General features: G+C 48.2%; 1 protein-coding gene across 1 annotated transcript in view; it reads left to right on the top strand.

The window, feature by feature from the left end:
* Nucleotides 1-18262, top strand: part of IRAG2 (inositol 1,4,5-triphosphate receptor associated 2) — a 62859-nt gene that overhangs the window by 35877 nt on the left and 8720 nt on the right. The window contains exons 22-32 of the mRNA XM_083464292.1: nt 966-1107; nt 2401-2479; nt 5309-5346; nt 5430-5494; nt 8646-8765; nt 9324-9390; nt 10269-10296; nt 11264-11404; nt 11787-11918; nt 14441-14588; nt 15409-15446. Coding sequence (XP_083320418.1) covers nt 966-1107; nt 2401-2479; nt 5309-5346; nt 5430-5494; nt 8646-8765; nt 9324-9390; nt 10269-10296; nt 11264-11404; nt 11787-11918; nt 14441-14588; nt 15409-15446 — 998 coding nt within the window. The remainder of the gene's footprint in view (nt 1-965; nt 1108-2400; nt 2480-5308; nt 5347-5429; nt 5495-8645; nt 8766-9323; nt 9391-10268; nt 10297-11263; nt 11405-11786; nt 11919-14440; nt 14589-15408; nt 15447-18262) is intronic.

Genomic DNA, 18262 nt, shown 5'->3' with positions numbered 1-18262 from the left:
TGGAGCCAATCTGCCAAATGGAAAAATTCCTACCAGGCCCCTCAATAGCGACCAACCGAAGTCCATAGCAACGTCAGAGAGCCTAACCTAACGGGTGGGAGGAAAGGGAAAAAACCTGGCTGGCTGCAGCATGGGAAAGAGGGAGACCCTCGGCTGCGCCAGACCTAAATGCAGCGAGGCCATGCTCCCCGGCCCAGCTGATTGGCTGGCCCGAGAATGAGGCGTCGGAGGATTCCCTGGTATTGCAGGGGCTGCAGCCAGCCCCCACGAGCGTGGGGAGGGGCGTGAACCCGCAACCCCACCTCCTCCCTAGCTCGGATGTGGCTTTTGGATAAACATGTCCCACTCCCCCTTCAAAACAAAATGAAACAAAAGCATGCACCACCCAGACCTATGTTGATGAAAATAGGGTACATTTAGGGTACATGTGTCTCCAGTCCAGATTGGGGGGGCCACACAGTTTTCTGGCTGAAAATCCCCACCCACCCACACCCCAATATGTAGTCTAGCCTTCAGTGAAATTCTCATGGCCAGCTAGCTAGTTCAGCCCCACATGTTTTGAGAAGCCTCTGAAAATTGCCAGTTAGTTAGCCTTGTTCTGTGGGATTCTGGGAAAGCAAGGTTATGACTTGTGGCTCACCCCATACATTTCAGGCACAATTGACACCCATGTTGACACATATGGCCTCACCCATGGAACCTTAGAAACTGTAGGTTGTTAAGGGTGCTGTGATTTGTAGCTCTGTGGGGGGGGGATACACTATAGTTCCCAGGATTCCTTTGCGGAAAGCCATGTCCTTTAAATCTACTCAGAAGGTGGTGACCTCTTCGTTGGTGGAGGTTGTTAATCAGAGGCTGGGATGGTCATCTTGTTAGAGAAGCTGTTGCAAGTTTCCTGCACGAAGCAACAAATTGGATTATACAACCTCGAAACCCTTTTATGTTTCTATGTATGCTTTTGACAGATGCGTTGGCCCTTGAGCCTCTCCAGCTGATCCAGAGGAGCTCTGTTTCCAGGGCCTTTGAAAATACGAGAACCCTGTCTACTTCTGGACAGAAACATCTAAGAAATGGCTCCATCTTCGATGTGAATCTGGAGGGGCACAAGTAAGACCACTGGTCAAGTTTTAAAAATATAGGCTCCATGGGCACTTCTCTGAATGAAGCTGCCATCTTGGATGGAAGTGCCTCCAATGTCTCACTCTTGACATTGGCCAGGGAATAACCAGGGCAAGGATTGAAAACCCCAAAGGTTCACCAAGTATAATGAGCAGAGCAGGCATTGGGGCGGGGTCCAGAAACTTCAGTCTGCCATCAGCCTATCCCAACCTGCCCGCTTTTGGGGGGACCAGTCCAGGGGTTGGCATGGCCTCTCATCTTCCTCCTCCCTAAGTCTCAGTGTTGCAGTTGCAGAACTCAGCAAGAGGAGAAGGATGGAGACAAACCTAGATTTAGTTGACCCTACCTCTCATTTATGGGATGCGGGTGGCGCTGTGGGTTAAACCACAGAGACTAGGATTTGCTGGTCAAAAGGTTGGCGGTTTGAATCTCTTGATGGGGTGAGCTCCTGTTGCTCGGTCCCAGCTCCTGCCCACCTAGCAGTTCGAAAGCACGTCAATGTGCAAGTAGATAAATAGGTACCGCTCCGGCGGGAAGGTAAACGGCATTTCCGTGCGCTGCTCTGGTTCGCCAGAAGCGGCTTAGTCATGCTGGCTACATGACCCGGAAGCTGTACGCCAGCTCCCTCAGCCAATAAAGCGAGATGAGCGACGCAACCGCGGAGTCGGCCACCTAATGGTCAGGGGTCCATTTACATTTACCTACCTCTCATTTGCTCTGGATCCATCCAGTTGTTGTTCTCCCTGCCTCCCCCCCCCATCCCAATGGGCACCAGCCACCCCTGAGATTTGGCATACCACATTTGTAAGCTAGTGAAATAATAATTCACATTGCCATATAAAGATGTGGGGGTGGGAGGCCCTTAAGGCCATAAAATCCAGAGTCTTAAATTTCCGAGAGCTCAGTTGGTAGAGCATTTGATTCTTAATCTCAGGGTTGTGGGTTCCAGCCCCACGTTGGGCAAAAGATTCCTGCGTTGCAGGGGGTTGGACTAGATGACCCTTGTGGTCCCTTCCAACTCTACCATTCTGTTGATTCTACCTGAACTATACCACTGACTATGACACCCAGAACAAGTAGATGTCTGCCTAAGTCTGGCTTGTTTTCCGCTCTGGCCTACAGCCACTTCCTCAACACTCTTTCTGCTTCACAGCCAGTGGGCCTGTTCACCTATGTAAATGCTGTAGATAAAAATATCCCCTGTGCAGCTTGCTTGAGGGGTAATGATGGTGAAGCGCAATGCTTTGGCTGCCTCATGCAAATAAAGCTTTCTGCCGTCAGGTGCGATGCCCAGTCTGTTGGTAACCAGACCGATGCAGAGCTTGCCGTAGCCAGAAGGATGGATGCAGACTCTACCAAGGTTAGTCTTCCATCAAGTTTTCCATCAGTTTTGATGACAGCACAGTTTCTCTGGGAGAAAACTGGATAGTTTAAATCCAGTGGGCTATAGTTTGTCATGTGGGAAGAGAGCTTGGGGGGGGGCAGTGGCGTAGCGTGGGTTGTCAGCACCCGGGGCAAGGAAAGTAATCTGTGCCCCCTAACCCGTGGATTTGCGCCCCCTAACCCGTGGATTTGCGCCCCCTAACCCTAACCCCCAGGTGTTGCGCCCGGTGCGGCCGGGCCCCCCTGCACCCCCCACGCTACGCCACGGGGGGGGTGCTGTGGCAGAATGGTTCCACAAGAGGTTTATTCCCCACCCCCCATGGTGGAGAAGCTTTGTGGGTTCGTATTAAACTCTCTGAAATACCTGCATCCTGGTTCTTCTGGGAACAGTTCTGCAAGACAATGCACTGTTGAAAGATGTGCTTAACTTTCATTCAGGTCATGAGCTAAGGAAATACCAGATCCACATTAAGTGTAATGCGATGGGCTTTTTTTTCAAAGGGGTGAGGATTAAAAATCCTAACCCCTTCAAGGTTGTGTATGCACAATGCATTTAAAGCGCATCCACCCTCCAAAGAGTCCTGGGAAGTGTAGTTTGCTCAGGGTGCTAGGAATCGTAGCTCCGCTGGGGTTAAACTTGCAAACCGGACCTGTGATCCTCCGATGAAGGGCTATGAGCAACATCTGAGCTATGAGCAGCAGAAGTAATTCGATTATAATGTTGTGGTTATGGTGTAATAGAGAGAAGGTAAGGTGCGGCAGGAGAGGAGAAACAATTGCAATGAAATGATAAAAATGAGAGAAAAGACGAAATTGGGTTTTGATTGCATGTGTTAAAAATGTTAAACTTAATAAAACATAATGGGAAGAAAGAGTGGGTTTTCCCGGGGAAAACAGTGGGCAAGCAGGAGTCTGGATGAGCCCAAAGTTATACAAATGCTATCAAACTAAATAATACAGTGGTGCCCCGCAAGACGAATGCCTCGCAAGCCGGAAAACTCGCTAGACGAAAGAGTTTTCCGTTTTGGAGGTGCTTCGCAAAACGAATTTCCTATGGGCTTGCTTCGCAAGACGACAATGTCTTGCGAGTTCCTGCGGGGTTTTTTCCCACCCCCCCTTTTTCTAAGCCGCTAAGCCGCTTATCAGCTGATCCGATCAGCAGATAAGCCGCTAAAAGCCGCTAATAGCGCTAATAGCGCTAATCCGCTAATCCATCAATGGGCTTGCTTCGCAAGACGAAAAAACCACTAGACGAAGAGAATCACAGAACGGATTCTTTTCATCTTGCGAGGCACCACTGTAAGTTGCCTCTTGAATTCTCTTGGCCCAAACCTCATATCAATTTACGACTCAATCTAGCTGGGGCCAGTGGGGGAACTGCCCCCTATAGGGAAGGGGAGGAGCCCATAAACACATCCAAAATAAATAGTGAAGGTCTGGGATTGTATTTTTAAAATGCCAAACACAACCCATCAAGTTCAGAAGGGAAAAGCTGAGGGGCTTCATGTTTGTTTGCCTTTAATGGCTTTCCTGGGGCTCTCATGGTTACTCGAGGTAACTGGAGGGTGAGCTGAAGAGGTCTGCGGTTTATTTTTGTAGCCTTTTCTTGCAGCTGTAGGAAACAGCTGCTGCTGCAATGGCTGGGAACAAACCAGCATGCTTTCTGCCAAAGCAAAGAGAATGCAAATCCAGATCGTGTGATAGCTAAAGATTTGCATGTCCATACGCTTATCCAGCTAGACATCTCTCTCTAATACTCAACCAGCCTGCCTTCTTGTTTGAAATGCTTCTGGGATTTGATCCAGGCAGCGTGGTGTTAATGGCTGGGGAGTGTCCTCTTCCTGCTTTGAGTATACCGTATTTTTCGCTCTATAGGATGCACCCAACCATAGGACGCGCCTTGTTTTAGAGGAGGAGAACAAGGGGGGGGGGATCTCTCCCTCTCTGCGCAGCGCCCCTTCAGTGAAGCAAAGCCAGGAGAGCAAGAGGGATCAGTGCACACCGATCCCTCTTGCTCTCCTGGCTTCAGCGAAACCAGCGCGAACCCTCCGGAGCACAGAGGGAGTTCCCGCTGCACTCCAGAGTCTTCAGGCGGCTATCCCTGAAGCCAGGAGAGTCTTGCTCTCCTGGCTTCAGCAAAAGCAACGCGAAGCCTCCGGAGCACGGCGGGAGTGCTCCCACTGTGCTTCAGAGGCTTCGCATTGCTATTGCTGAAGCCATGGAGCCTGCATTCGCTCCATAAGACGCACACACATTTCCCCTTAATTTTTGGAGGGGGAAAAGTGCGTCTTATAGAGCAAAAAATACAGTATATGCTAAACATACATGTTAGAATTCCTGCTCCATGATTGCAGTCATGGGATTTTTGTCTATCACATGATGGTATATGTTTTGATTCCACAGAGTGGGAAGTGACAGAGATAGGATGTTTGTGTTACTGTGTTCCGTGAAGTGGGACTATTGTCCTTTGTTTTTTCTCTTTGCTGTCTGATGCTAGAGAGAGAGGGAGCCATGCTGCAGTGCTCCGTGTTTGTTTATATGTAAATAAAATAGATTAGCCAAAATGCTGAGTTGCTGAGGTCTGTTATGCAAACTGCGCAAACTCGGCAGATCCCTAAGTGTGCCGGTGTCTGTTGGCGTCGGTCGCTGTGATGTTTGGGCTGAAGAAAGCTTTTGAAGCTCCTGAACGAAAGACCAGGAGGGAGAAAACATGTCAGTCGGGCATGAGTCTCTGCCAGGGTCCGACTCGAGTGTAGGACGAGCTCCTAACAGTTTTCATCTCTTTATCTCTCCCCACCCATCCCAGGAGAGCAATACTGGACCATTGACAGATGTCCCATCTAGGTGAGAATGTGTGCATGCATTTCATAGCCCACTTCCATTCTGATGTTGAACCATGCACTCAAATTAGGCCCTTGTTCTTTTAGCAGCGAACAAAGTCCACCCCAGGCGATTTCTTCCTCCACTTCAGAATGCACTAATGGAACACATGGTAAGCAACAACCAGGATCTTGCTATTGCCAAATGCATGAATTACTTTTGTGGGTGGTTGAGGTTTTCACATCTGCCAGGAAGGAAATACTATGGAGGAGATGAGGAACCTGTGGCCCACCCAAACATTGCTGGGCTCCAATGCCCAACATCCCACTGTATTCTGCTCTGGTCAGACCTCACCTAGAGTACTGTGTCCAGTTCTGGGCACCACAGTTCAAGAAGGACACTGACAAACTGGAAGGTGTCCAGAGGAGGGCAACCAAAATGGTCAAAGGCCTGGAAACGATGCCTTATGAGGAACGGCTAAGGGAGCTGGGCATGTTTAGCCTGGAGAAGAGGAGGTTAAGGGGTGATATGATAGCCATGTTCAAATATATAAAAGGATGTCACATAGAGGAGGGAGAAAGGTTGTTTTCTGCTGCTCCAGAGAAGCGGACACGGAGCAATGGATCCAAACTACAAGAAAGAAGATTCCATCTAAACATTAGGAAGAACTTCCTGACAGTAAGAGCTGTTCGACAGTGGAATTTGCTGCCAAGGAGTGTGGTGGAGTCTCCTACTTTGGAGGTCTTTAAGCAGAGGCTTGACAACCATATGTCAGGAGTGCTCTGATGGTGTTTCCTGCTTGGCAGGGGGTTGGACTCGATGGCCCCTGTGGTCTCTTCCAACTCTATGATTCTATGATTCTATGATTCTATGATCCCTGGCTATACTGACTGGAGCCGGTGGGAGTCAAAAGTCCAACAACCTCTGAATGACCGCAGGCTCCCTGTTCCTATAGCTGTGGTCTAAACCACTGAGCCTCATGGGCTTGCCGATTGGAAGGTTGGCGGTTCGAATCCCTGCAAAGGAGTGAGCTCCCATTGCTCTGTCCCAGCTCCTGCCAATCTACCAATTCAAAAGCATGCCAGTGCGAGTAGATAAATAGGTACCACTGTGGCGGGAAGGTAAACGGCGTTTCCTTGCGTTCTGGCTTCCATCATGGTGTTCCATTGCACCAGTAGCAGTTTAGTTATGCTGGCCACATGACCAGGAAAGCTGCCTGTGGACAAACGCTGGCTCCCTCGGCCTGAAAGCAAAATAAGCACCGCAACCCCATAATCGCCTTTGACTGGGCTTAACCATCCAGGAGGTCCTTTATAGCCTGGAGAGCTCAGTTGGCAGCCTCTCGAGCCTTCTAATCTGTGGGCAAATCCAGACAGCCTGTCTTAGTTGGAAATCTTGTGCCCGACGGCACCACTGTTAGGAGGTCTGCTGTAACACAGCTTGGAGGCAAGGGAACATGCCTTGCATGCACACATTCCTGGGTGTGTGGAGTTTTTGTAAGGTCCTGGGTAGCAGGGCTGGAAATGACCTTTGCCTGACATCTTGGAGAACCATATCTAGATGCAGGCTGGACACCATAGCTAGAAGGAAATGATTTTCCAGAATTGCATTCCCTTAAAGACTCTCCTCCCTGCAAGAGAGGGGAGTGGTTGTGGCCGGGAGCCGGACTCCGCCTCAAGCAGGGGGCATTTGCCCCCTGCCTCCCACTCACCTGGCTGGCGCCCACGCCCTCGGTCAGGCACCCAACCAGGTGCCTTCAAGGGGGCGTGTACAGCAGCCTGAATTGCTGCGGCGCCAGCCTCCAGCCCTCACTTTGGTCGTCCCGCCATGAGTCACCCACCGTCCACTCCCTTAGAGCAGGGTTTCCAGTTTTCTTTTGGCCTTGCTATAGACCTTAGGTTGGTCGCCCTGGTTGTCCGGGGGGGCTGGTAGGAATTTTTCCATTTGGCATTAGGCTTTTTGGTTTTTTCGCCTACCTCGTAGCAATCGTCACAACTTTCGTGGTATTGGTGGGTAGGTTAGGCATTGGAATAATGTGTTGTGGTGTCGAAGGGCTAGGTGTGGCCATCGCCTGCGCCTTCAATTTTTGGGTATTCCGTTAAAGGAATCTGGCGGTCGTGTATTCTGTCCGATGCCTGCTTGGCGGGAGGCCATGGCACAACCCTCGGTGACATCAGGGGAGAGCTTATAGTTGGATTAGCATCAACAGGCTCCACCTACTGGTGAATAAACCCCCTTTGTTGTTTGTTTGTTTTTTAGACTCACCCCTCTCCGAGGGGGTGGAGTCAGCTGACGTAATCCAATGCCTAAGCCAATACCTTTTCACTTGCTGTAATCAATATAGTTGTGGCCTTTTCTTGCCCATTAACCTTATATCACGTGTCCTTGTGTTTCATTCCTCTGCGTGGGGTTTGGGTCCTCGAACCACAACAGCTGGTTGCGTGGCAAGGCCCCCAGACCAGCCCCTTGTTAAAATAAATTCACACGGACACAGAATATTTAGTTTAAGATTATTGGCAAAATTTTAGGCCACAGCTTTATTGAATTACAGAAATGTGAGTGGTATTGGCTTAGGGATTGGCATAGACTGTACCGGACGCTTGCCTGGTTTGCAGGAAGTCAGTAAGGGTAAACCACCCCAAAAGGAAGCCACATCGGGGGAACCCGCCTGTAGCTTTCCTCGGTGTTCCCAGAGGCCTGGCATGGCTCTAGCCCCTCAAGCGGACTTCAGACAGGAACCAGGCCCTGGATTCCTTTAACGGAATACCCTTGAAACTGGAGGGGCAGGCGATGGCTGACCTCCCCTCCCCCACAATTCAATGAGCCAATGCCTAACCGCTAAACCTTACAAAGTTGTGACGATTGCTAAGAGGTAGGCGAAAACCAAGTGGCTGGAGCCAATTTGCCAAACGGGAAAATTCCTACCTGGCCCCTTTCCCAAGACAGGCAACCAACCAACGTCCAAAGCAAGGCCACAGAACACATAAATCACAGAGCGGGTGGGCAGGTGTTTGGCAGCGCAAAGCAGGTGCATAGCCACATCGCGCTGCTGCTTTTGAACTCCTCACAATCCCCCCGCTCAAAAATGATCGGCCAATAGGTCTGGGGTGATTGTGAAGCCACCCTGGCATGAAAGTGTTACTCCGCCCATGCCAGGGGGCGGGGAGGAACCGGGCTGGGGGCCTGCCCACAACCAGGACCATTCTAATGATGATCCCACTTGTGTTTTCCTCTGCTGTGAAACTGATGCAGACCTTTAGAATTCTGAGAGATGTGAGATATTGGACATTATTGTTCGTTGCGCTTCTCCGTACCCATTGCAGACTTGGACCCTACACTACTGCACGCCGTAGAGGAGACAGTCTGTGAAGTTACTTTGCTGCCAGGTGAAGAAACTGCTGCAAAAGAAGGAGCTAACGGGGAGACTTCCACCAAGAACACTGGTATGGTACCTTTGGATTATTGGACTCCATCCCTTCTGCTCCAGCAAGTCCCTTGGTTTCTGTGGTAGGCATAGAAGATTGTCTGGACACTTCTCCACCAGCCTGCTCACTTGCCTGCACGACATTCCACTTTTCCTGTGGCTACCAGGCCAGCACTTGAATACAAGGCTGTCTTAATCCTAAAATGATTTGTGTTTGTGACGCTAGTCCAATTTGCAGAGTAAACTCAGCATCTTAAAGAGCCTTTAAATGCACCCGTTCACACCTGTACATGCCTGCCTTTGCCTCAAAGCTCCCCTTTTTGCAGAAGTCAGTTGTGCATAGACAAAGGATTTGCTACATTTCACACTTCAGGTAAAATTTTGATGAACTCATCTTGACCCATGCCAGTGCAAAGGTGGTATCTATGCAGCACTGTTGTCCCACCCGAAAAATATACCAGTGGACCAGTAAACGCCCACTCCTGCTTTGAGCTTCCCAGTTGAATGAGATGATTTGCTCTGATTGCATGTTTCATTTTTGCTTTTAATTATTATTTCTTCCATCCACACAATTCAGCAGGAGATCCTTCTTCACCTGAGGACGTGGCTAGTGTTGCTGTGTGTAAAACCAGGCAGAATAACAAGTGAGTTTCAGGTCCTATGACGTCATCCCACCCCTTTGGTCCCTACATGGTCATCTTCTCTCTCAAGCCTCCATTTTGTCAGGAATCTTAGCTGGCGAAGGGGAGTAAGGAAGCACAGGAGGCCTTTGCAGTTCCAGTCGACAAGCATGTGCGGTTTTCCCATCTGGTTGGCCACTGTGAGAACAGGATGCTGGACTGAATGGGCCATGGGCCTGATCCACCAGGCTCCCATTAGATGTCAAGGGGAAAAGCAACTATTTGACTTTCAGAAGATCTCTGAAGGCAACTCTGTATAGGGAAGTTTTGTAATGTTTGATGTTTTATTGTTTTAAATATTTTGTTGGGAGTTGCCCAGAGTGGCTGGGGCAATGCAGTCAGGTGGGCAGATTATGATTAGTAGTAGTAGTAGCAGTAGTAGTAGTAGTAGTAGTACTATAGTAAAGGTAAAGGGACCCCTGACCATTAGGTCCAGTTGTGGCCGACTCTGGGTTTGCGGCGCTCATCTCACTTTATTGGCCGAGGGAGCCGGCATACAGCTTTTGGGTCATGTGGCCAGCATGACTACTCCGCTTCTGGCAAACCAGAGCAGCACACGGAAATGCTGTTTACCTTCCCGCCGGAGCGGTACCTATTTATCTACTTGCACTTTGACATGCTTTCAAACTGCTAGGTTGGCAGGAGCTGGGACCAAGAAATGGGAGCTCACCCCATCGTGGGGATTCGAACTGCCGACCTTCTGATCGGCAAGCCCTAGGCTCTGTGGTTTAACCCACAGCGCCACCCGCGTCCCACTACTACTACCTTTTATTCTAGGAAAAATAGCACTGCCTATAACCACATGGTCTGGTGGTGTAATCTTTTGTGTCTTCTGGTTTCAGTGTGTCTCCCAGTGAGAAGGAAGTGGAGGTAAGCCTTTCAAAATGTTTGCTGTTCTTCTGCCTTCTCTCCCATGCCCAGAATCAGCCTCCCCTAACCTGGTGCATTCTATATATTTTGGACTACAGTTCCCATCATCCTTAATCATTGTGCTTGCTGGTTGGTCCTGCTGGGAATTGCAATCCAACATCAGGAGGGCCACCAGTTCTCTCCATCCCTGGTTAAAAGCTGTTTGGATATCTGGCATTTGTTGAGAATTGCAAGTGAATTGTTTTTGTCATCCTGCTATGTTGTGTCCATTGGATCTTTTTGTTGCTGGTTTATTATATTATCTCAATGTCAGCATAAAATGTGTGTCCACTGCATAGGCTCTTCCAATTCCACACAGTTGTTTCTGATCTTGTGAATAGCACGCCTCTACTTTTAGGTTTATCCTTCATTACTGGTCAGTTTCACCTCTTTTTAAAGAGAAGCTGTTATCTGCTTGCTTTCCATCTGCAAGGACTGGTCCTCATCTTCTTCTTTGGCGATCACTCGTAGCCAAGTAAGATTGTCTTCCATAAACATGGTTTTAAAAGTGAGTCTGTAAGTGACTGTGGAGGCCAGTTCTGGATCCACACATCCTTCCACAGTGGGGACAGTGGTTTCCGAGCAGGAGTTGATCACGGTGTGGATTTGCCAAGCGTGCCTTCCTCTTAGCGCGTTTCTCCATTTTGCCCTGTGTTGGAGCGTCTTCAAAGCCCATGACACCTTTGGTAAAAGCTGTTCTCCAACTGGAGCACTCGCAGGCCAGTGTTTCCCAGTTGTCAGTGTTTATACTACATTTTTTTAGATTTGCCTTGAGAGAGTCTTTGAATCTCTTTTGTTGACCACCAGCATTACACTTTCCATTTCCCCTTGCTGGTGGCTATTAATGGGCAATCCTTTTTGATCAGGAAACTTGATTTATGTCATTGCCTGCATTGGGGTTGCGTGTATCTTTTTTTCGCTTCGCCAGGGAGAATTTCTTCGACTGTCTCTGGGATTCAAATGTGACCTCTTCACTTTGGAGAAGAGAGTCAGGCTGGAAGAAAGGTCCCGGGATTTAGCAGAGGGAAACCTGAGGAAGGAGATTGCCAGCGCCTTGAAACTACTTGATGTAAGGAAGAGCTATGTGCATCTGTTGCTCATTGTTTCCCTTGGCTTTGCTTTAAAAGGGCGAGGATGGACATAACATCTTTAGAGTGGGGTGGGTAAAATGGGAGTGTCCACATTGCAGCTTTATCACCTCCTAGAGCGAGCTCTAAACACCAGTGAAAGGTACTGATTGGCTAGTACCTACGAAGTCACCGACACACTTCCCTCCATTGTTTCTCTGCTCCAAGGCCATTTGCAAAAGTGTGTGAGGAGCCTGCCTGAATCGGGGACCTTCTGCATGCCCTGAGCTATGACCATTCTACCCTGCTGCTTAATCTTCATTTATACAATGGCTGCGATTTTTACATGCCCTCTTTTTCCTTTTGAACACTGTTCCTGTTCAGTCCCTGTCCTCTCTAAGTGAAGATAACCAGGCACAGGAGATCGTCAAAAAGCTTCAGAAGAGCTTGGAGCTGCTGAACCAGTACGCCACCAGGCTTGCCAGCAAGGCAGAAATGCTGGGGGCCATTCATCAAGTAAGTGGTCCATTCCAGAAAATGTAAGCGTTGCCTCTTTCTTTTAAAAGCTGGGTTGGGGAACTTGGGTCCCTCCGGAGATTGCTGGACTCTCACTCCTGTCATCCCTCTCCATTGGCCAAGCTAGCTGAGGCTGATGGGATCTGGAGTCCAGCAATGTCTAGGGAGGGGCACAGGTCCCTCAACCCTGTTGTTAGAAGGCGCAAGTTTAAAATTGGGTCATTCCTTTATTGGGTAGATGGTGTGATCTTGCTATATCTGCAGACGTTTGAAGACCTGAGGAGGAACGGTTAGACAGGGCAGGGCGGTTGTTACAGAAGAAGTGGAAGGTCCATTTGGGAGATCAGTTTTGGAGTTGCGGCGTTTGGGGCAAGGAAGCAGGGGAGGAACTTGAGGGGCACCGCAGCAGAGGCTCTCGTGCCAGGAAGACTGCTGTGGTTCTCATGAGAAGGAAAAGCCATGCATTGATCCTGAACAGCTTTGTTGAATGCCTGATTTCTAAGTAAAATCCACAAACGGATTTGAAGTAGAACCTCGACTTGGCTGAAACTTACCCTGGAGATTTATTTTGCATTGTGCTATTTCATACAACTTGTGTGGACTTGAGCAGAGAGCAAAGGTCCCATCCTCTGTCGGTTTACTCATTTGCTGTCGCCAGTGCTTTTCCCCCCAGAAAAATAGGTTCTGGAATGTTCTAAGGAAAAGCGGGACATTCTGGAATCAAATCAGAAGCTGGGACAGCTTCAGTAAATCCAGGGCTGTCCCTAAAAAATAGGGACACTTGCAGGGTCTGGTCTCTGATAATGATTAAAGGCACTAAGGGCCAGATTAAACTAACCTGAAGCTAGCATAAGGACTCCTGTTTGTACAAGGGGGTTCTCCTTAACCCCTCACCCCCCCCATCCACTCTGGCCCAGTGAGGCTTCAGTCCCATCCCGTGGGCAAGACCAATATTGCTCAGGAATTGTCCATCTGATCATGTTTACTATATGGTTATGCTTACATTACTGCATGCTCCGCGCCCAGCGAGCTCCCACTGCTAATTTTTGAAGCAGCATTCACATATTAGCCACAATCCATACCAACCCTGTGGTTTCTTGACAAATACTGATGCTTGAATGCATTTATTTTTTCTCAAACCAGCTTCAATCTGACAAGGAAAGTTAAGCTGCATTCGCTTTGCACTTCAGAAGAGAGTCTGCTTTAGAGACAGGTGTCATGCCTGTGCAGATGACAACTTCACGAAGAGGAGTTCTTCGTGTGGGGAGGGGAAAGTAAAAAAGATTGTGTGCTTCGTTCGGGTGTAGACATCCTCTGATGTGAAAAACACCGTGCATATGCAGCTTGGAATAATTGGAGAGAATAATTGGGTGCATGCTTCCCACCTCGAATCAAATCTATGCTTCCAGGTGCCATAAGAAAGCTGCAAAGATAGCGCAGGATAGTGCGCACCTCGGAAATGATCTCTTTCAGCTTCTGCCTTCTGGAAGAAGTTACAGGGTTATAAAGACTAGGACTAGCCGCCTGAGAAAGGGTTTCTACCCAAATGCAATTTTGGTTTTAAACGCAGTGTACGGAGTATATTGTATTTAAAAATGGGGTATCAGAGTTTTTAGGGGGCTAACCAGGTTGGGATAGCTGGGATAGCAGGCTTGTTGGGTTTTGAATGTTTTATGTAGATTTTTCAATTTTGTTGTTCTGTATGGGACAATGGCAATAAAGATTATCGTAATTAATTGTAATTAATCGTAATTGGAACAGAGCTGTTTGAGCCTAGTCAGCAGTTGCAGCAGGATCAAGTAAGAGAATGGACTGAACCTCTGTAGACTGCAGTTGGAAGGGGGAAATGCATTTTTAATACTCTCCTATGTAAAGCACACCCGCCTGCTCAAGTAGAAAGCTAGCACAGCAGAAGGCAGGCTGAACTAGAAGCTCTAATCTGCAAGTATATTCTTTTTAGGAAATCTTTGCTACAGACAGAGGATACTAGTTTTGACTCCCCCCGTGGCATCTTAGGCTGAAGAATCAACTCTCTATCTTAATAGAAGCCGGGGGTGCTTGGGGGGGCAAGAATTCTCACTCTGCTGGAACTCTTGGGTTCCCCCACTCCTGTGGGGGGTGGGTTTGGGGGTGCACTGAGCTCTAGCGCTGCCCTCCAAGCCTCTCTGCCGGCTCCGTGTCACAGACGACACTCAGCACACCGCCATTATCCTCTGCAGCAGCTGGAAGTCCTCAACTCCCTATCTTAATAGAAGCAAATCACTGCCTTCCACTGTGTGTGCAGATCAGATTGTACAGTCCAGTGTTTACCGGAGCCATTCCGTGGCTCGCCAGGTTGTCCTCTTCCTTTTCCCCTCAACGCTTTAGGTGAGCTCAGCTCTGGAACAAATTAGCCCGGCGTCCTTCCAGATGTGTTTTTGGGGCTACACTTCCCATCGGCCTCAGTGGCTCGTTCTGCATTTGCACTCTGGAAATTCTCCGGCTGGTCTCCGGCTTGTCCCCCCTAACTTTCTGTTTCTCAGGAGAGCCGGGCCAGTAAAGCTGTAGAAGTGATGATTCAGCACGTGGAGAACTTGAAGCGTACGTACGCCAGGGAGCACGTGGAGCTGGAGGAGCTGAAGCAGGTGCTGCTCCAGAACGAAAAGTCCTTCGGCTCTCTTGGGGACCGAGGTAACAGCTGGCGAGGTCCTGACCTGGCCTTGCATTAGCTGCCACCATTTGCTCCCTTGCTTCCCCGCAACATGCAGGTGACTGCTGAGCATCTGATGCACGCTGAGCGTCTTGGACTCTCTTACTGGGGAGGCTAGTGGAGCTAGTGGAGGCTGGCCCATTAGGATGAATGGACCTTCAGTCTGCCTGCCTGTCTCCTTACTGACAAGCAGTCCACTGCCTTTCACCTCCCTCCTCATCTGTGTTTTCCCTTGTAGGACTCAGCAGGGAGGAAGACAGAGACACAATTGCCATGCCTGGCATTTGCTCTGGCACCACCTGACCAGCCTTCTGGCCTACTGGTTGCAGTGGGTACCAACCACCCCTGGCCTGTATGGTGTAGTGGTTAAGAGCGGTGGACTCGTAATCTGGTGAACCGGGTTCGCTTCCCTGCTCCTCCACATGCAGCTGCTGGGTGACCTTGGCCCAGTCACACTTCTGTGAAGTCTCTCAGCCCCACTCACCTCACAGAGTGTTTGTTGTGGGGGAGGAAGGGAAAGGAGAATGTTAGCCGCTTTGAGACTCCGTCAGGTAGTGATAAAGCGGGATATCAAATCCAAGCTCCTCTTCTCTTTCTCTGCTGTGTGTGGGCTTAAAAAGACCATAAGAGCTTGCCAGCTCAGGTCAATGGGCCATCTAGTCCAGCATCCTGTTCTCTCAGAGGCCAACAAAATGTGAAGGCAGAGCATAGTTATTATGGCTAGTAGCCCTTGATTAGCCCTGCAGACCTTTAGCTGTGCTATAGATTCATTTTCTCCCCCTACTCTTATTGCTGTTGCAGATGAATCTTCGGTTAAAAAGCTCTCTGGTTCCTTAAAGGTACAAATGTTGCTGCAGTTCTAAGCTTCTAGTTCTCTGCACACTTTGCCCCTGATACAGTGGTACCTCGGGTTCAGTGGCGTAGCGTGGGTTGTCAGCACCCGGGGCAAGGCAAGTAATTTGCTCCCCCTAACCCATGGATTTTAGCAGGGGCAGAGAGCTGCAAGTACGAGCGCGCCCCCCCATGTTGCGCCCGGTGCGGCCAGCCCCCCCTGCACCCCCCACGCTACGCCACTGCTCGGGTTACATATGCTTCAGGTTACATACGCTTCAGGTTACACACTCCGCTAACCCAGAAATAGTGCTTCAGGTTAAGAACTTTGCTTCAGAATGAGAACAGAAATCGGGCTCTGGCGGCGCAGCGGCAGCAGGAGGCTCCATTAGCTAAAGTGGTCTTCAGGTTAAGAACAGTTTCAGGTTAAGAACGGACCTCCAGAACGAATTAAGTACTTAACCCAAGGTACCACTGTAACCTGCTCTTTCCTATGCTCTGCCCTGCTGCAATCTTGGTCTCTATTGATCTCCACTCCAATGATGTGATTTAAAAAAACAAATCCTGACATGTTTTCCTTAAAGAAGGCTCTGAAGTCAAATTTGGGTGTGTGACGTCTCTTGAACTAGGTTTCATTTTTTAATTATTCTACGCAAACAACCAAATTGCCATCCTTTGCAGAATTTGGCATTTTGACAATCCGCTTGCTTTTTATAAAGAAGTTCTAGCTCATAGGGCTGTGATATTTTGAAAGTGTGAGCAATGTCTGGTTAAGCCTCAAGCAGGAGGGAGAATCAATACTCTGCATGGTAACTTTGCTCCATTACCACCACTGGCCGAAGCAAAATAATTGGAGTTGGTTTGTATGTGAAGCTGATGCAGGTGATATATACAGAGTAGAATGTGTTCAGCATCAGTCGTTGAAGAAACCATCTGTAGGCTATACGTTCTGATGAGATTAGCTTCTGTAGAATAATACAACATGCTGGTCTGGAGCAAAATGCAAGTTACTGATAGGAGTTTGTTTTTCTAGTGCTGATGGTTCAAGTGGAACTCAAGAGTTGTGCAAACAGTGGCCGCAACCCTGAAAATACAGTTTTTCAAGTTTATTGGCGGTGCATCCTGTGTTGAAAGTTTAATGAGTACCTTTAAGCACTTTCAAGGGGGGATGAGGGAGAAATTCGTCTAGCTCACATTTTGATGCGGACTCGCCAAATTTGCACTTCCTCCTTCGAAAAGCACTCCCTCCTTTAAAATTTTGTGTCATTCTCCAACCAAAGAGTGCAGATAGCAGAATGTGTAACGTTAGTGAAAACTGCACAAAGAAAGCCTTCTGTTAAGGGAAAACTGCTTGCAAATATGAATGTGTTAAACAAAGTTGGCTACAAAAAGAGGTGTGTCAGAGACAGGCATGAAAATGCACATGGATATTCACATGATTTTTTAAAAATTTATTTACTCCACAAATGTATGCAAAAACAGTGTGAACTGAACTTAGACTGGGAAAATAAGAAACCAACATTAACACTTTCAAGTAAACCTAGCAGGGACATTAGACATAAATGCTCAAATTGGAGCTGATTCTGAACATGACCTGCTGCTACGCTTTGCTCGCTCTTTGCCTTGCCCTCTGTTCTGCTTCTCCGTATTCTGCCACCTGATTCCCTAGAAGAAGCAACTCACAAGGAGGAAGATGCCCTTAAATAAAAAAAAAACTCTGAATGAAATTTTGGGAACTTGGAAAATCCCTGCGAGTAAAAATCTCAAAAAAACAGTTGGCTGCCTGAACTGCAACATTTCAGGCTTGGTTTTTCTCATGGTATGCTTATGCCTCTAAATGACCTGAAATGTAATACAGGAAAGAATCTTGAAAAGATTCAGAAAGACAATTGAAGTGGAATTTACAATCGGGCAACATTTTGGTGTCCTCGCTGAGTAGCCTTTTAAAGGAATTGGATGGAGGAGATGCTTCTTCAACTGGCAATAGTTTGCAAAGCCTTGCTCTTCCTTTTGAAGTTTTGTTGACATGACCTGTTACTCCTTGCCACTTGGTTTTTATTCTTCTTCTTGCACTCTCAAAGGTAAGCCCCAAGTAGCAGCACATCTGGTGTTGCTGCAAAACGCAACCTAGTGTAATATTTTATCTGTGTCATAACACCATGGCACTCTGCATGTCCCTATATCCAACCCACATCAATGGCTTCTGTAGGGGAGAGGCAGGGAACGTGAAATTATGTGTCTGTGGTCAAGCGCTACTCATTTCAGAAAAGGGAGCTGACATGTGATTAACATCTAGGGACAGGGAAGAAATTTGGTTTGGTTTGCATCTACAGATGCGGCTGGCGCTTGGTTTGGTTTGCATGAAAATGCCCGATTTGCATTTTTCTGAAAAAATATGAGAGCTGAAACGCAGCAAAGCTTTGACACGCTCACACCTCCAAATTTTGCAATGCCGTTCTCCAACCACACGCATACAAAAAAAATGTGTTTTGCTAGGGGCGCTTGCTCTCAGAAATGTGTATGTTTAGGAGGAAAATCTATGAGGAGGGCGGATTGTGCACTAAAAGGTTGGTGGGTTTTTGCAAAGGCTGTAAAACAAAATTGCAAGCTGACATGGAAAACGTGAAGAGCCGCAATGAAGATTTGAAAAAATATATATGAGAAACTAACATCAATGGAATCATCCGTTCCTTGTAGCACCATATCAGCTTGGGGTCCAAGTGGAATTCCACGGAGAGATATTTGCTCAGTGAAAAGTAATAGTATTAGTAATAATAATAATAATAATGATTTATTATTTATACCCCGCTCATCTGGCCTCCCC

Source organism: Podarcis liolepis, assembly GCF_965112155.1.
Source record: "Podarcis liolepis genome assembly, chromosome: 10".
NCBI lineage: Eukaryota > Metazoa > Chordata > Lepidosauria > Squamata > Lacertidae > Podarcis > Podarcis liolepis.
Note: the sequence above shows the minus strand (reverse complement) of the source record. Positions and strands in the feature narration are given on the sequence as shown.